A 15,322-nucleotide genomic window follows, 5' to 3' on the forward strand; every position below is an offset into this window, starting at 1 on the left:
GGTGGTTAGTTTTACACCTTTATTAAATTTAATACTTAGAGCTAAGTGGTAATATGTCTTTGTTCCAAGCCTATGACTTCAAGTGTTGATGCATTTGATGAGTTTCTGTGTGTGTGCATGGCAGATGAGGCACAGGGAGAATGCAGCTGGGTTGCCTCCTGGAGGGGCACAAGAGCCCAGTCCCAGTGCTGGGCTCTGCCCTCAGTGACGCCGCTACAGGGTGATGCTGTGCAACTCACTCATGGCTCTCTGCAGGTGTTGGCCTCCCTCATCATCCGCTTGGCACTGGCCGAAACGTTCTGCCTGAACTGTGGCATCCTTGCCTTGGACGAGCCAACGACCAATCTCGACCGAGAAAACATTGAATCTCTTGCACATGCATTGGTTGAGTAAGTGTATTTGGGGCATTTGTGATCTTTGTTTAAGATGGATTGAGAGAGTTCTGGGGTCAGCCCTCCCTAGGTGTTCCTTGTTGGGGAAGCCAGGTTCTACACTTTACCTTTGGATAGTAATATTTCAAGTTTTCTTGAAAAGAAACTAGATAGCAAACAGTGGCCCCAGACACATCCTGCTTCTCCCTGACGTGCTCATAGGGAGAGTCGCAGTGAGGGTTCCGGGCTTTGTTTGGTTTTCCTGTGAACCCCCATGTCATGCACAGGCATCTGTGGGCCCTACCAAGACATCTGTAGGTGGTGGTGGGCCAGACCATTACAAGGAACGGCAGAACTCCTACTCAGAAAGGGATGAGTGTGAAGCAGGCTGCAGAGGGGGTGAGGTGCACGTACTTGTTACCACTCTCAGCTGTGTGGGGATGGGCTCCAGGATGGGGCAGCCTGCTGAGGCACTGCTGACGAGGAGAGGCACTCGCCCCACGGGAGGAGGCGGCGTTCCTGGCACTCTGGGTGCAGGCAGACTCTTGCCAGCAGAGGTGGTGCGTCCTGTCTGCCAGCTCGGGTCAGGACAGCAGAACTGAGCGGCATAGCCCACTCCCCGCAGCGACCTCTCGCAGCACCAGCGCTCTGAAACCTCAGGCGCATCCAGCCAGACTAAAGAAGTGGTTACTCAAGTGTTTCGGGTCTGACTCTCACAGCTGGTTGTCTCAGCATATAAATAATGAGCAAAAATGTTCCCAGTCCACCCACTCAGGTCCCCTGTATGTCACTGAAATGATACATCTAGTGACTAGTGGTGACAGAATTCAAAGTAGACCCAGCTCTCAGGAAGGCAGTGTTATTCCCCTACCTGTTGCCTGTCTTTATCATTTTTAAAATTTTCTTCCAAAGAAAATCTGGGCAAAGTAAACTCCAAAAGTCAAGCATTTGTGGTGTCTCTAAAACAGTTGCACCTTCTTTAGTAAGGACACTCTGATCTGGGGAAACCAGTCCAAATTCTTGACATGGTTCTTACCGTCCCTAGGCAAGAGGCAGCAGGCAGTGCATTCCCACTGCCCAGATGGGAGGCGAGAAGCCATGGCAGGGCTGGAGGCTCGGCCACCCCAACCCTCCCCGCTTCCCGCCGTGCAGCCGGAGGCCTGGCATGCACCGCACAGGAAAAGCTGGGTCGTCCCACACAGCAGCAGCTCATTTGCCTGACAGGGTTTGTGGTATCTTTTAAGACTTACACATGAAGTATTTTAAATATGTTGTTCCAGGATAATAAAGAGTCGCTCACAGCAGCGTAACTTTCAGCTCCTGATCATCACTCACGATGAAGATTTTGTGGAGCTCCTGGGACGTTCTGAGTATGTGGAGCAGTTCTACAGGATCAAGAAGAACATCGACCAGTGTTCGGAGATCGTGAGATGCAGTGTCACCTCCCTGGGATCTTACGTTCATTAGCTTCTTGATTTTGGTATCAGCTGACCCTACTGATGGTACCTTGTTGAAAAGGAACCTTCTAAGGTGTCTCAGAGGCACTAAGGTCACGAAAATGGTTTCACTGAAGGTAGAACTGCTCCACCGCATTTTGTTCTGCTAGCAGCAGCCTGGGCCCAGCCTACCGGACTCGGCCTCTCGGCCTCCCTGTCTCCCTGTCCTCCTCCTGCTGAGAGGCAGGGCTCGCTGCTGACTGCGTGCGCCTCTGGCATTGGACAGCTCCCCGCTAGTTATTATATCTGAGTGTATTTCCTTCCGTGTGTTTAAAGGAAACCTGAGTTCTCAGTGAGTGTAAATGTCTGAATATGGCTAGAAATGAGATTTGAATGTCCAGCCCTGCTTTAATCTTATAAATCTCTGCAAATGACCTCTCTGTCTTTTGACTTTGGCTTCATCGCCTAAAATCTGAAGTTACTGAGTGGGGTCCCAAGGTTTTATAGGAATCTTAAATAATCATCAAGTTGAATACATCGTTACCAGTCATCCATCTGGGCTCTAGAAAGAGAGGAAATTCCCCGCCTGAGTCCCATCAGCCTTGTGGGGCTCCTGTGAATCAGCTCAGCATCTGCCTCATCCTCGCTGCTCTGCAGGGCCAGTGGCTGGCGTGGGAGGTGAGCCAGACCCAGCTGCAGGCAGACCAGGGAGTGGCCTCTCCTCTCCATTCCAGCATCTGTTCACATGAAGCCCTGTCACGCTGTCCCCTGAAACTGTTGTCCAGCCTTTCGCAAGCATTCCACGCAGGATGCAACGGAGTTCCACTGTGTGGCATGCTGTCATTCAGCGAGTCACCCCCCGGCTCAGTCACGGTTTCGTGCCATCGGCAGATCTGATGAACAGTGCCTCAATAGCCTCTCCCAGGTGGCGCCTGGAAGAGGATCGAGCCCAGGATCCCACCGTATGCTTGCAGGACTGAGCAGTGGCCTGATGAAAGCCAAGGATCTTGGGATACAGAACACCTCAGAGGCCTATAGGTAGTGCTGAGCACCCCAGTAACAGTGGCAGCCTGAGGAGGGAAGGCTGCGTGTGGGCGGGTACAGGCCCAAGTGCTGCACATCAGTAAGAGGCAGGGTCTGCCCGCCAAGGGACAGAACACCTAGCAGCTGGAAAAGGTGACAGAACAGATTCACACACACACACACACACACACACACGCGCGCACGCACGCACGCACGCACGCACGCAGAGCCTGCAGGAGGGGCCAGCCCTGCTGACACCTCAGTTTGAGCTCAGTGATACTGATTTGAACTCTGGTCTCCAGCACAGTAAACTTGGGCTGGTTTACACTGCTGCCTTCATGGTATTTATCCCAGCAGCACTAAGAAAGAAACATGCAATTTCTCCACATCTAACAGGGCTAGGTACTCCCTGTCCTGAGAGAACCGAGATGGGGGTGCTTGCCTAAATCACACTGTGCCCCGAGGTTCACACCGCCATGCCAGCCACCTGGTCCGTCTGTGCCACGGCTTCTGTCATGATGAGGGCCAGTCATCCTACGTAAGTTACAACCTGAAGTTCCACTTTACCAGATTCGCATAATCCTGACTCCAGGGAGACCCCGGGGTGAAGGGAGCAGCCCGGGAGTTAACTGAGAGCCGACCTGTCACACAGTAAAGCCAACACAGCCCACAGCCAAGGCGTGTGTGTCCCAGGATGTTCCAGAAAATGATAAATCTGTGTAAGGCATCACTAATAATGAAGCCAGAGCGGGGGTGGGAGGGCACCTAACGTTATTTCCTGAGTTGTCATCAGGCAGCAGCAAATGCTTCCCTGTCAGCAGCTCCTGCAGAGAGTCCCCAGTGTCCTGCAGGTGTTACTGCACACAGTGGAAAGGAGCCAAAGACAGGGCAGTGGCAGGGACCCAGGGTGACCACAAAGAACCTGGACACAGATCCATCCGGGTCAAGGCCAGCGAGTGCTGATGGGGCAGTGATGACAACTCAGGTGGGCTCGGACAGAGAGCAGCGACAAGGGGCGAGGAGAGAGCTGCAGGCTCCTCGGGAGAGGTTTCGTTGTGGCTGCTGCCACATCACGTCCTCAGCAGGTCTTGTCTTGCCCTGGGAGTAACATGGTGTCACTGGCTGGGGGCCTCAGCTGTGCCCAGCAGAAAGCAGGGAGTTTCCATGTTCCGACCTGGCTCACAGGGCAGGACAAGGACAGCCTTGGAGGCGTTCCCTATATAATCTATGGTCCTCACCATGTTTCATCACATATTGAAACCTGGCACCTTCTATCAGTGTTTGAGAGCAGTGATCGTTGCAGTAGGATGACAAGCCATAGCAAATAAATACAGGTGAGAAGACTCGCCAAGGTCAGACTTCTGCCGCCCCTCACGCGCACACATACACACTCTTTCACTCAGGGCAGCTTTCACTTCACATTCTGCCCTCTGGGGCGGGGTAGAGCCTTCTTGTTTCCAGACCATTCTCTGAAATGAACAGTGCATCAGAGGGTGAAGTTAGGGCGCCTGAGAGACCGGGAGCAAATAAATGGCAGGCATTTGGCAAGATTTTGTTTTCCTCTGTAAACTGCATCGGTGACACACAGGACCATGATCATCTTTTTCCAAAGTCATAGAACAAATTTAATTTCGTGAACTGAGCTACCGATGGCCACAGTTCACCCACAGTAACTGGAGTAAAATGAACCTGTCTCGGAGTGTCCTACCAAAGCTGAAATAGCTTAATACGTACGAAATGCTCAGCACCGCCTGGCACGTGGAAAAGACCAGCTGTCTGAGAAAAGCCTCGCATCTTCAGTCCACTTTCCTGTTGCAGTAGTTTCGTCCCTGCCCTGGTCAGCTTGTGTGGTCTTGGAAGGTTTTAGCTGCCCACTCCCTGCCACTCCAGAGTAATTCCGTGCTCCCTGCTGACCTCAGTGTCCGAATGACGATCTCACATGACTCCCCTGGCTCCTCATTCTGTCCTGCAGTGAGAAGATGCTGCCAGCTGCGGTCCTGCTGGGGAGGCCTGTCCTTTAAAGAACAGGCACCACAGTAGGTAAGCTCGGTGCTGAGCGCTCACTTACCCAGTGACCCCTTCACCTCTACACCTCACACCCAGAACTTCTTGAACGCCCCCTAAGATGGTTCTCCCCTTCCCTGCCGCCCCTTGCTAACCAGCTTAAACTCCAGTAGGAGCAGGTGCCTGATGCCGCTCCCAGCCCTGCCAGGCCCCTCTTTGTACCACTTCCTCTGCCGCATCCTCTGGCTGCTGTCGGCACTCATGTTACTCTGCCTTTCATCTCGTGACCTCGTCGGGTCTTGCAGCTTCCTGAGACCCCCTTGGTCTGGGTCCTCCCAGAAGCAGTCTGGAGCTGTGCTCCAGGTGAAAGTAGCCAGTGGAGATGGGGGGCAGGAAGGAAAGGCGACCCGCTGGTCAGACAGCTACCGTGGTGGACCACTGCAGGCTCATCTAGAGAGGCTGGAAACTGGTGGAGTGCACGCTTCAGCATTACCCTGCCTGTGGGCCGACAGCCGGCTGTTCTACACCAAGCTGCAGTTAGGCGGGGATTCCGGCCTGGCTTCACAGCGTGCCAGCAGGCCTGCCGCTTCTGGACAGGCACTGGTTGGGCGGGAGCGCGGCAGTTCCCAGGACACGCGCAGGGCAGGCGCCAATGCCTACCTTCCGCCCAGGTCTCAGCCAGCGCCTGCCTCCCCCAATGGGGCGTCTTGAGGGACACCCACCTGAGACCGGCTGTCCCGCACCAAGCTCTTCCCTCGGGCTTTCTGGTAATGGCAACCCCAGCCTAATGACTGCTCAAGTGAAAACGGCAGCCTCCTGGATGGCCCTGTTTACCTCACATCCAGTCCACCAGCCTGGCGCTACCGGTTTGGCTTTCAAAATACATCCGGGATCTGCCCAAGCCCTGCAATCCAAGCTGCTGCCTTCCCCACCTACAGCACCCACGCTGTCCTCACGGCAGCCAGAGACCTTTTTAAACGGCACATCCAATAAACGTTTTTCTTGCGGGCACGGGACACAACTCTAATAAAGTATTTTAGGTGCTCTTTGATGCACACTGGAGTTACGAAGCTATAAAACCAGTGTTAGCCGAAAACCCAAGTCAAAAATCCTCCTTTAACACAACGAAGCCACGAAACCTCTAGCAACAGGTTCAGCAAGTACCAGCGGTTCCTTGGTCAGGTGACTGGGCCACTGCCCCTGCAGCATAGCGAATCCAGGAAAGGCTTGAAGTGCAGTTTCTACCAAATGCATGCTATTTTCACACCAGCGCAGAATCAGTTTGAAGTTAAGCCACCATCATAAACGGGTCTATAGGGCAGGGGATGTAGTTCAGCGGCACAAGCACCTGCCTGGCCAGTGCAAGGTCGTGAGTTTGATCCCTGGTACCAAAAAAGTAAAGAAGTATATTTGGGCTGGGGATGCAGCACAGTGCTCGGCACCTGTCTTGCAAACATGAGGTTGTGAATTTGATTCCCTGTTTTAAAAAGTGTTTTTAAAAATATTACAGTAAAAGAGACATTGCCATTAATTCCTTTCAGAACAGTCTCCCTCGCTTTGAACACTGATCCCACCACTCTGCTACTGTCTGAGGTGGTGCTGGAAATAGCCTTTCATGATCAGTGTCAGTTGCACTGCTGCAGCTACTTTGACCTCATACGTGGAGCTGGATGTTTGCCTTCCGAGGCCTTCTCACTTAGGGGCAGCCGGAGTGGGCCCGATGCTGGGTCAGTGAGCGAGGTGGCTGCTATCCTCCGAGCCCGCCTATATCATGGCTCATCACATGAAAGGGGACCTAACGAGACCACTTTATAAAGTGGCGGGAGTGATGGGATGAGCGTTTGAAGTGGGGGGAGATTTGGAGGGGGCTGATGGTAATGTGTCTCCTATTATGATACATGTTTTTAAAACGCAAAAGCTGGGGGCATAGTTCAGCAGCACAAGCACCTGCCTGGCAACTGCAAGGTTCAGAGTTCAACTCTCAGTACAAAAAAGAAAAGCTGGGCATGGTGGTGCATGCCTGTAATCTCAGCACTCCAAAGGCTGAGGCAGGAGGATCATTGTCAGTTCAAGACCAGCCTGGGCTACAAAGTGCACTCAAAAGACAATAAGTCTAAAAACTTGAACATTCGCTGTGTATTTTGATGGCCCTGTATGTACTGTTGTAGATAATGAAAACTTTTTTACTCAGTTTTCTGAGTAGACCTATTAAGTAGCCATTTAGAAACAAAACACAAAGTTTCTACAAAGCAAACCCCAGGCTCGGTAGATATCAAACACTTAAAGAATAATATCAACGCTTTGCTGACTCCTCCAAAGTTAGAAAAAGAGAACATTTCCCCGCTCACTCTGCAAGATCAACAGTACACTGTTAACAAGACCAGACGTGATATCACAAGGAAGCAAACTGCAGGGCAGTTATGAACATAGATGCTCGCAGAGTAATAGCAACCCAGGTCCACCCATAGTAAAAAGCACAGACCACGAAAGAAAATACACATGAGCTGGGCTGCATCGAAATTCAAAATCCCAGTGCATCAAAGGACTCCATGGAAAGGCACTGGCAGGATGGAGAAGGACAGCCTGCAGATGGCGGCAGATCTGGTGAGGAGTGAGTACCCAGAATAGGTAAAGAACTTTACAGTCCAGCAGTCTCCAGGTGGTGTGGGCAATGGGGGCATGCACATCATAATCATAATGAGATGTCACCCCCCCAAAAAAAGGAAAAAGAGAAGTGTTGGTGGGATATAGAGAATTGGAATCTTTGTACCATATATATAATTCATTTTGTTTTTTGTTTTTGCTTGCTTGTTTTTTGTGATACCAGAGATAAAACTCAGGACCTTGTGCTTGCCAGGCAGGCACTTATGCCACTAAGCTAAGTCCCTGGCACCTATATTTTTATTTTTGAGACAGGATCTCACGCTGTAGCCCATGCTAGATTCAAACTCATGGCAATCCTCCTACCTCAGCCTCCCAAGTGCTGGGATTACAGGCATGCACCACCACACCTAGCCTTGGTGCACTATTAATGGTATATAAAATGGTGCCACTGCTGTGGTGGTTTTTCAAAAATGTCAGGAGTTTCTAATAATTCTTTTTAATAGAATGACCATGGGATTCATCAATTCCTCTTCTCAGTGAATATGCAAAAGAATTAAAAGCAGGTCTGGAAGATACATACATACACCCTTATTGCTAGCATGATCCATAGAAGCCAAGAGATGAGGCAGCCCCTGTAGCTACAGATAGATAAGTGGGGAACATGCAGCATTCATGCAATGGAATATTAGTCTTTTAAAAAAAAAGGAAGCAATCCTTACTGTTGCTTCTCTCTACCCATATGTGTACCTGGGTTTATATCCATCTTTTTTTTTTTTTTTTTCTGTTTTGTTTTTTGTGGTATCAGAAATTGAACTCAGGACCTTGGAATTTGCCAGGCAGGCGCTGTGCCCGCTGAGCTATATCCCCAGCCATTATCTTGCTCAGAAGAATGGGTGAAGGCCTGAATCTTAGGAGCTTGCTTGGGTTCAAACCCTGAGACATTCAAGGTTTTCCTGAATTGATGGGGCTTGGGTATGTGGAAGATGGCTCCTCATCATTTGAAGGAAGTTTTGAATTTGGTCCAGAATTGGCCCTAGTGATTCCTTGACACAGAAGGGTGTATGGCCTAGCTGTAGGCTGAAGAGATCAAAGGACTAGAATGCCCCAGCTCCCTGAAGAAGAGATCTGGGGTATCCTGGCTGTGTTGCTAGACTGCAGTAGAGAGAGAGAGAGAGAGAGAGAGAGTGTGTGTGTGTGTGTGTGTTGGAGGGGCCGGTACTTTGGGCTTAGGGAGTGCTGTCTCAGAGGCTTCTCTGTTCTACCAGCCAGACCTGCCTCTTGTTGCATTGTGAGTGTCTCTAAAAAGAAGGGAGAGAGGCGCTTGCTCTGCCCTCAGTGAGGAGATCGATTTCTCTTATTTTACGATGGTCAAATTTTAAAATTTATTTATTGAGCACTGGGTGTGGTGCTGCGTGCCTATAATCCCAGCACTTGGGGGCTGAGGCAGGAGGGTTGCTGTGAGGTTGAAACCAACCTGGGCTACGTAGCGAGTTCAAGGCAGTTTGAGTTTCCTGGTGAGACCCTGTCCTACCCTCCCCCATATTTTTTAATTGAAATTTAATTCACATACCACAAAACTCACATTTTTATACCAGGGATTGAATTCACAACCATGCACTTGCCAGGCAGGCACTTAGGCCACTGAGCTAATTCCCTGGCCCAAAACTCACATTTTTAAAGTGTGCGATTCCATGGAATTTTTTTGGAGGGAAGTATTATTGAGCCCAAGACTTCCTCCCTGAACTACATCCCAGACCTCTATTCTTTCCCAGTGGTGAGTATTGCACTCCACCTTTGAGATACATCCTCTTGGTACTTTTAAATTTTGAGTGGGGTCTTGCTGAGTTGGCTGGGTGGTCCTCCTGTCTCAGCCTCCCTCAGTATTGGGATAACAGGTGTTTGCCACTAGGCCACCTTCAGGATTGTGCAGTGATCCCCACTCTGATTCCAATATGGAATCTCCCTAGTCTGCCATAGTACTGAGCTCATCTCTAGCCCTTTTCTGTTTTTGATAGAAGGTATTGCTAAATTTCCAGGGCTGGGGTTGAAGTTTTAATCCCAAGTGCCTGAGTCTGTAAGCATACACCATCACATCTGGTAGTTTTGAGATGGGGTCTCGCCGTGTTACCCAGGCTGCTCTTGAAATTGTGTGCTCAAGTGATTTCATCTGGTTTCTGTGCACACAGCCTAGACTACAAGCGTGAGCCACCCATACCTGGCTTATTGTTTCTTTCCACAAAAGGTAATAGAAACCCAAAGAATAAGGGAGAGAGACTAACTGAAGATCCTGTTTACTAAGCTCGCAGCATAATCCCAGTGTGAGGCCTTCCCAGCAGCAGGGTGACCGCAGGAGGGGAGGCCGTGGGAACCCTAAAGCTTGGTTATTAATTTGCGGCCTTATTTTTGCTCTGAGGCAACACAGGGTCTAGAAGAAGGAAACTGCTGGTGCTGGAGACAGAAGCCACAGCTTTGGGCTCAGCAGATACAGGCCTGCCAGGGGAGTCGGACCAGTGTATCCCAGGCGGTGCTGCGTTTTTCTAGCATCCAGTCTTTGTCAGGTTTTTGGAGCCCCTGCTGCTGCCCCACTAAAACCAGGGCCAGGACTGGGGATGTAGCTCAGTGGCAAAGTGCCTGCCTCATCACACGGGGTCCTAAGTTCAATTCCCAGTGTACTTCTCCCACCCCCAGAAAAAAAAATAACAGAAAAAACAAACGAATGTTGATAACCATTGTTGATAACCTTGTACTCTGTTTTACATCATGTGCTTTGTCTATCCTTGGTTTTGACTGACAGCTTTGTTATGCCATATTTGACTGTATTCTCTCCCCCCCCCAAAAAAAAGTAATAAGAACTAAGGAGTAATAAAACCCAAAATGTGTAAATTTTGTTGTAAAAAAGAGAGGGGAAAAAAGAGCTCTAAAGGATACAACAGCAGGTGTGTTTAGGGGTGTTAAATAGCTGACCATATTATGTTTTTGGTTGGATCATTGAACACAACTGTTTGCAGTCTCACTGTTTGAATGTCCACTTTGTATGCTTTGATGCTGTGGTTTGAGCAACTATCTCTAAGATGATAATATGTAATCTATTAACTGGTGATTTCTTACTGTTTTTTTTTTTTTTTAGTTCTGTATTACTTGTACCCTTACACCGTTTTGTTTTGTTTTTTCTCTTTTTCCTTTTTAATAAAATTATAAAAAAAAAAAAAAAGAGAAAACCCCAAAGCCTTCACACTGAGTTATATGCCCAGCCCTTTAAAAAACTCTTAATTTTTTCCTAAGGTGAGATTTCTCTTAAGTTGCCCAGGTTGGGTTCAAATTTGGGATCTTCCTGCCTCAGGCTCTCAGAGTATTAGGATTATAAGATTGTAACTGTATGCTACTATACCTGGATAGTTCCTTTAGGTTTTTGTTTTGTTTTGTTGCCAGGTTTGATGCATCATAGTTCTGGGCAAAAAAAAAAAAAAAAAGGATGCACATTGTACCAGTGCTGCAGGGTGCAGGAACCCTGAGGTACTAAGGAAGGAACGAGCCAGCAGACAGGACAAACGTCGTCCAGTCCCGTGTGTCTGAAGTCCCCAGAGCCGCCCAGTTCTTAGAGCCCAAAGTCAAAAGGTCTTCATGGGGAGGGGGGTCAGGGGGGCGGGGGCGGCTTTGTTTAGAGGGGTCCGTTTCTGCTCACAAGGAGAGCTCTGCAGCTTGGCTGCATACCAGCGCACGTGCCCTGCATCACCAACTGTCCACGTAAAAAGGAAGTAAGATGGCAAATTTTATGTGTATTTTCCCCAATTTAAAAATGCTAAATGAAATATAGACACTGAAATAGAGACAGCTATGGAGACGTGCATGGGTTTGTCTGTGTGCATATATTCCTTGTTACGTCCATGAGAAAGCTGAAACGGGAGGTCATCCCTGGTAATAACCAGCGCGTATTCTCCCCTGATTTGATTTTAAAATACCCTCTTCAATACCAGGAAGCCCGTCTCCCTAGAGAAACAACTGATTCCAGGGCTGAGGGAAGGAAAATAGAAAAAAGAGCCTGAACATCTGTGGCGCTAGAAAACGAGTGGTTTTTTGGTACGAGGGTTCGAACTCATGACCTCACACACACGCTTCTGCCACTGAGCTGAATCCCCAGCCTAGAAAAACTAATTTTTAATAGCAGGTTTGTTCAGTTACTTAGCGCACAGGTTTGTGGAGGTCTCAGTGCACAGCTGGTTGGCTCCAAAGCAGGGCGGCCTGGCAGAAGGCAGCAAAAGCAACAAGGGACAAATGACAGCACCGACCCTTTTCCTCATATCCTGTCCAGGCCACCAACTCAGAGCGGGTGGCCACTCACACCAGGGGAGCAGCCTGAATCCTGGCATTGCACACCGAGGTCCAGCCCCCTCCGAAAGACCATCTGTGACCACCCGGGGCTTTGGGGACTTCTCGCCACGAGCCACACAACAGGACTGTGTGCTGATAACTCCTGGGGGAACACACATACCCAAGAGCATATATAGGTACAAATGAACACTTCACCAGGAAAAATGAGTAAAGACGGCCTTCCTCACAGCGCTGTGAGCAACAGGTCTCAAGGGGAGAGAGAGGAGTTTACCATGGATAAGTACCGCCACAAAAACTGATTCACATGGCAGTTATGGGTGCGAGCTAGTGTCAGTGGGCACAGATGTGAGGAGAAACCACTTTAAATAGTCTATCTCCTGCAGCATATTTACCAACTAAAAAAGGAACAGCAGTAACACTGTGGTGGAAAACCTGGCAGAAATCACTGGGTGAGAATCAAGTAGTCAAGGTCAACATCGGCAGGACAGCTTGACGCTGGGATTCCTGGGACACAGATTCATTCACGTGATACCTGGTTAAAGATGCACAACCTAGGGCCGGGAATTTAGTTCAGCGGCATAAGCGCCTGCTTAGCAAGCGTGAGGTCGTGAGTTCGATCCTCAGTATTACAAAAAAAAAAAAAACAACCTAGAGCCGGGCGTAGTGTCATACGCCTGTAATCCCAGCACTCAGAAGGCTGAGGCAGCAGGATCGTGATGAGTTCCGGACCAGCCTGGGCTACAAAGTGAGCTCAAGGCCAGCCTGCTTTTTGATCATGGCACTGTGATTACATGAGGCATCAGCTGGGAGAAGGTGATAAAGGGGACTTTGAAACCACTACCTTTGTAACTTTCTATAAATTCAAAATAAATTTTTGAAAACAAGATAGCTGAGTCATTTCATTTCTTTACTCAGAAGCTCCCGGATGCTCCAATGCTCTCCGCAGCCTAAGGCTCAGAGGCTCTGGGTGGTGACCTCCCTCGCTTGGTGCCAGGACCAGTCATCCCCACTGGCCCCCAACACAGACGCCCTTTCCTGCACCCCGAAAGCACATGGCCCCCCAAAGCCCTGTGCTGCGGGATGGTGGCAGTAGGGTGCTGCTATGAGCAGTGAGGGGTGGGAGTGACAGGGCTCCAGGGCGCCGCCTGCCGGAGGGGACCAGTGCCCTGAAAGGCCGTGCAGGCGGCCCTCTATCCTTTAGACAGCGCCTTCCCGGGGAGCCGCGCCTTCCCACCCCGCAGGAGAACCCCCACCCTGTCACTTCCCTCTGCACATGCCTGCCCCTCTCCTCCACCTGTCCCCACCCCACCCCCTTTCTTTTTCTGTGCTGGGAACAACCCGTGCTATGCAAGTGCTTTACCACCAAGCTACAGCACCAACATTTTCTCTTTTACTTCTCAGATAGGGTCTCGCTAAGTCACCCAGGCAGCGCTCACAATTGGGATCAGCACCCCCCCCCCCGCAGGTGCTGGGCCTACAGGTGTGCATCACACCCAGCATCACCTTCCTCCCCTCTGTTGCCCTTCTTTCCCCTGGCCTAGCACAGATGTACTCATCCATTTCTTCAGACAAATCACCTGTCTCCACCCACGCTCATGCCCCCCAGGAAGGGCCTGTGCTATTGGCTCCTGACCTCCGAGACACAGCAGGCGCCCAATAAACACAACACGTAGGATGCAAATGAACTTGTAACTATGTGGGAATCCCTTGTAATTCCTTAAAATGTTTAAAATTCAGCTCATGCCACAGTTAAATAGATCGCTTTTATTAACTTATCCTATGCCATCCACTAGAGCAACAGCCATCAAAATATTTCAGATTATCTCCAGAGGCTAGAATTATGGGCTTTTGTTGTCTTTCCATATCTGCATGTTACACGTAACACTTTTGCTTAATCTTTTTTAAAATGCGGAATACTGATTTTAGAGAATACGTTTCCTGTTTTAAGTGGAATAAGAAAAGTATGCACCATATTTCCATTTTTTTAACAAGCATGCATAGCAAAAGAACAGTAATAGCTACTGGTGCAGGATTAGTGTTTGCTTATTTCTTGTCTCTTTTTAAAATTCTCTACATTAAAAACATAAATTCAAAATAAAGAAAAATAAAGATTGTCTGGCAAGCATAAGGTCGTGAGTTCAATCCCTGGTACAAAAAAAAAAAAAAAAAAAAAAAAAGAAAGAAAAGAAAGAAAGAAAAAGAAAAGGACACCAGAGTGAACACAAACTCAGGCCTGATAATTTTTTTTTTCTTTCCTTTTTGAGACAGGGTCTCACTGTGCAGTCCAAGCTGGCCTTGAGCTCACTTTGCGAGCCCAGGCTGTCCTCGAACTCACAACCACCCTCCTGCCTCAGTCCTGGGACTACAGGTGAGCGCCCCCACACTCAGCCACCCGACAACTTTACCCCACAACTTAACGTACAGTGAAGTGACTGACTTTTCCAAAATTTCTAGACCAGCAGAGGGGGCCGGGAGGGCCATCGGCAGCCAGCCGGGCCGACCCAAAGACCCTGGACTCTCCCAGCGCACAGAAGCCGGGGACAGCGGTCCGCCTGCGGCTGCCGCCCGCGTCCCCTCCCGCACAACGGCCGGCCGGGGGAGGCCGCCCTTATCGGGCCATCGCCTTACATAAGCGCTATCTCCGCGGCATCGCGCTCCCACGCTCCGGCCCGCGGGGACAGCGCCCCTGACTCACCCTGGGCTCGGGCTGCGGGCCCAGGTGCTTTCCCTGCTTCCTCCTCCGCGGGGACCCCGGGGAGCTGCCCGGCCTGGACTGCACAGGAAGGCGAGGCCCGGAGGGGGCAGCGCCGAGGGAGGCCTGGGCTGGGAGCAGGTGTGGGGGCGCGGGGTGCTGCCCCTGGCCGGGGGGATGAGCGGGAAGGGAGCGCCCTCGTCCTGCTCAGTGGGCAAATGCGGCGCCCCAGGACCTGGCCCGGACCCCAGCAGGGAGACCGCAGGCTGCCCCTGCGGACGGACGGCTGGGGAAAGCGGGCACCGCCTCGGGCGCCGGGCCACTCACACCGCCCCGCCGGGGGACCTGCGGGCAGCCGGCCCGGTGCTAGGCCCAGCCTGAAGCCCGCTGTTCCAGGGAGCAAGCGGACCGCCCCTTGGTGTCCAGAGTCACTGTGGAAGCAGCTCCCCAAAGCAAGGATACCTAGGGAACCCAAATTAGGCTGGACCTTTCCTGAAGGCCCAGGAGTCACAGGTTTTATAATTCTTCCTTCTCATTGTGGCCAAGCGGGGATGGGTGGGCTGAGAGAAGTGGACCTCACTCCTCCTCTTGTTCCGTTTGAATTTTGTATCCAAAGCAAGTACTACTCGGTGATTTAACAGACTCACTCACTGAAAAGATAACACTCCCAGATGCTCACACCTGGCAGACACCTGGGTGCCAAGCCGTTCCGCTGTCCTAGTGACCACGGGGTCTTGGGAGGTTGGCTTTGGGTCACCTGTCGAGGTGCACAGGGTGCTCAACAGGCAAAAGCACCAAAGCGCAAAGCTGGCGCTGCCAATACCAGCTGCCCCAGGGCCCTCTCGCCAGCCCCTGGACCTGGG

The 15,322-nt window shown here is 50.7% G+C and overlaps 2 protein-coding genes across 7 annotated transcripts in view; one reads left to right on the plus strand and one right to left on the minus strand.

Moving 5' to 3' along the window:
* Positions 1 to 2,241, plus strand: part of Rad50 (RAD50 double strand break repair protein) — a 225,834-nt gene extending 223,593 nt beyond the window's left edge. For all 4 annotated transcript variants that reach the window (XM_063230593.1, XM_063230591.1, XM_063230592.1 and 1 more), the window contains 2 exons: positions 256 to 389; positions 1,652 to 2,241. In XM_063230593.1, coding sequence (XP_063086663.1) covers positions 256 to 389; positions 1,652 to 1,838 — 321 coding nt within the window. In that variant the 3' untranslated portion in view covers positions 1,839 to 2,241. The remainder of the gene's footprint in view (positions 1 to 255; positions 390 to 1,651) is intronic.
* The window catches only part of Kif3a (kinesin family member 3A), a 131,244-nt gene that overhangs the window by 48,867 nt on the left and 67,055 nt on the right, over positions 1 to 15,322 (minus strand). The window contains exon 19 of one of the 3 annotated variants that reach the window (XM_063230597.1): positions 4,365 to 4,845. The exons of the other annotated variants lie outside the window; for them this stretch is intronic. Within the exon in view, the coding sequence (XP_063086667.1) occupies positions 4,746 to 4,845 (100 nt within the window). The 3' untranslated portion in view covers positions 4,365 to 4,745. Of the gene's footprint in view, positions 1 to 4,364; positions 4,846 to 15,322 lie in introns of those variants that run through there. 3 annotated transcript variants of the gene reach the window in all.

Source organism: Cavia porcellus, unplaced genomic scaffold, assembly GCF_034190915.1.
Source record: "Cavia porcellus strain 051 isolate PalLab524CR breed Dunkin Hartley unplaced genomic scaffold, mCavPor4.1 scaffold_19, whole genome shotgun sequence".
NCBI lineage: Eukaryota > Metazoa > Chordata > Mammalia > Rodentia > Caviidae > Cavia > Cavia porcellus.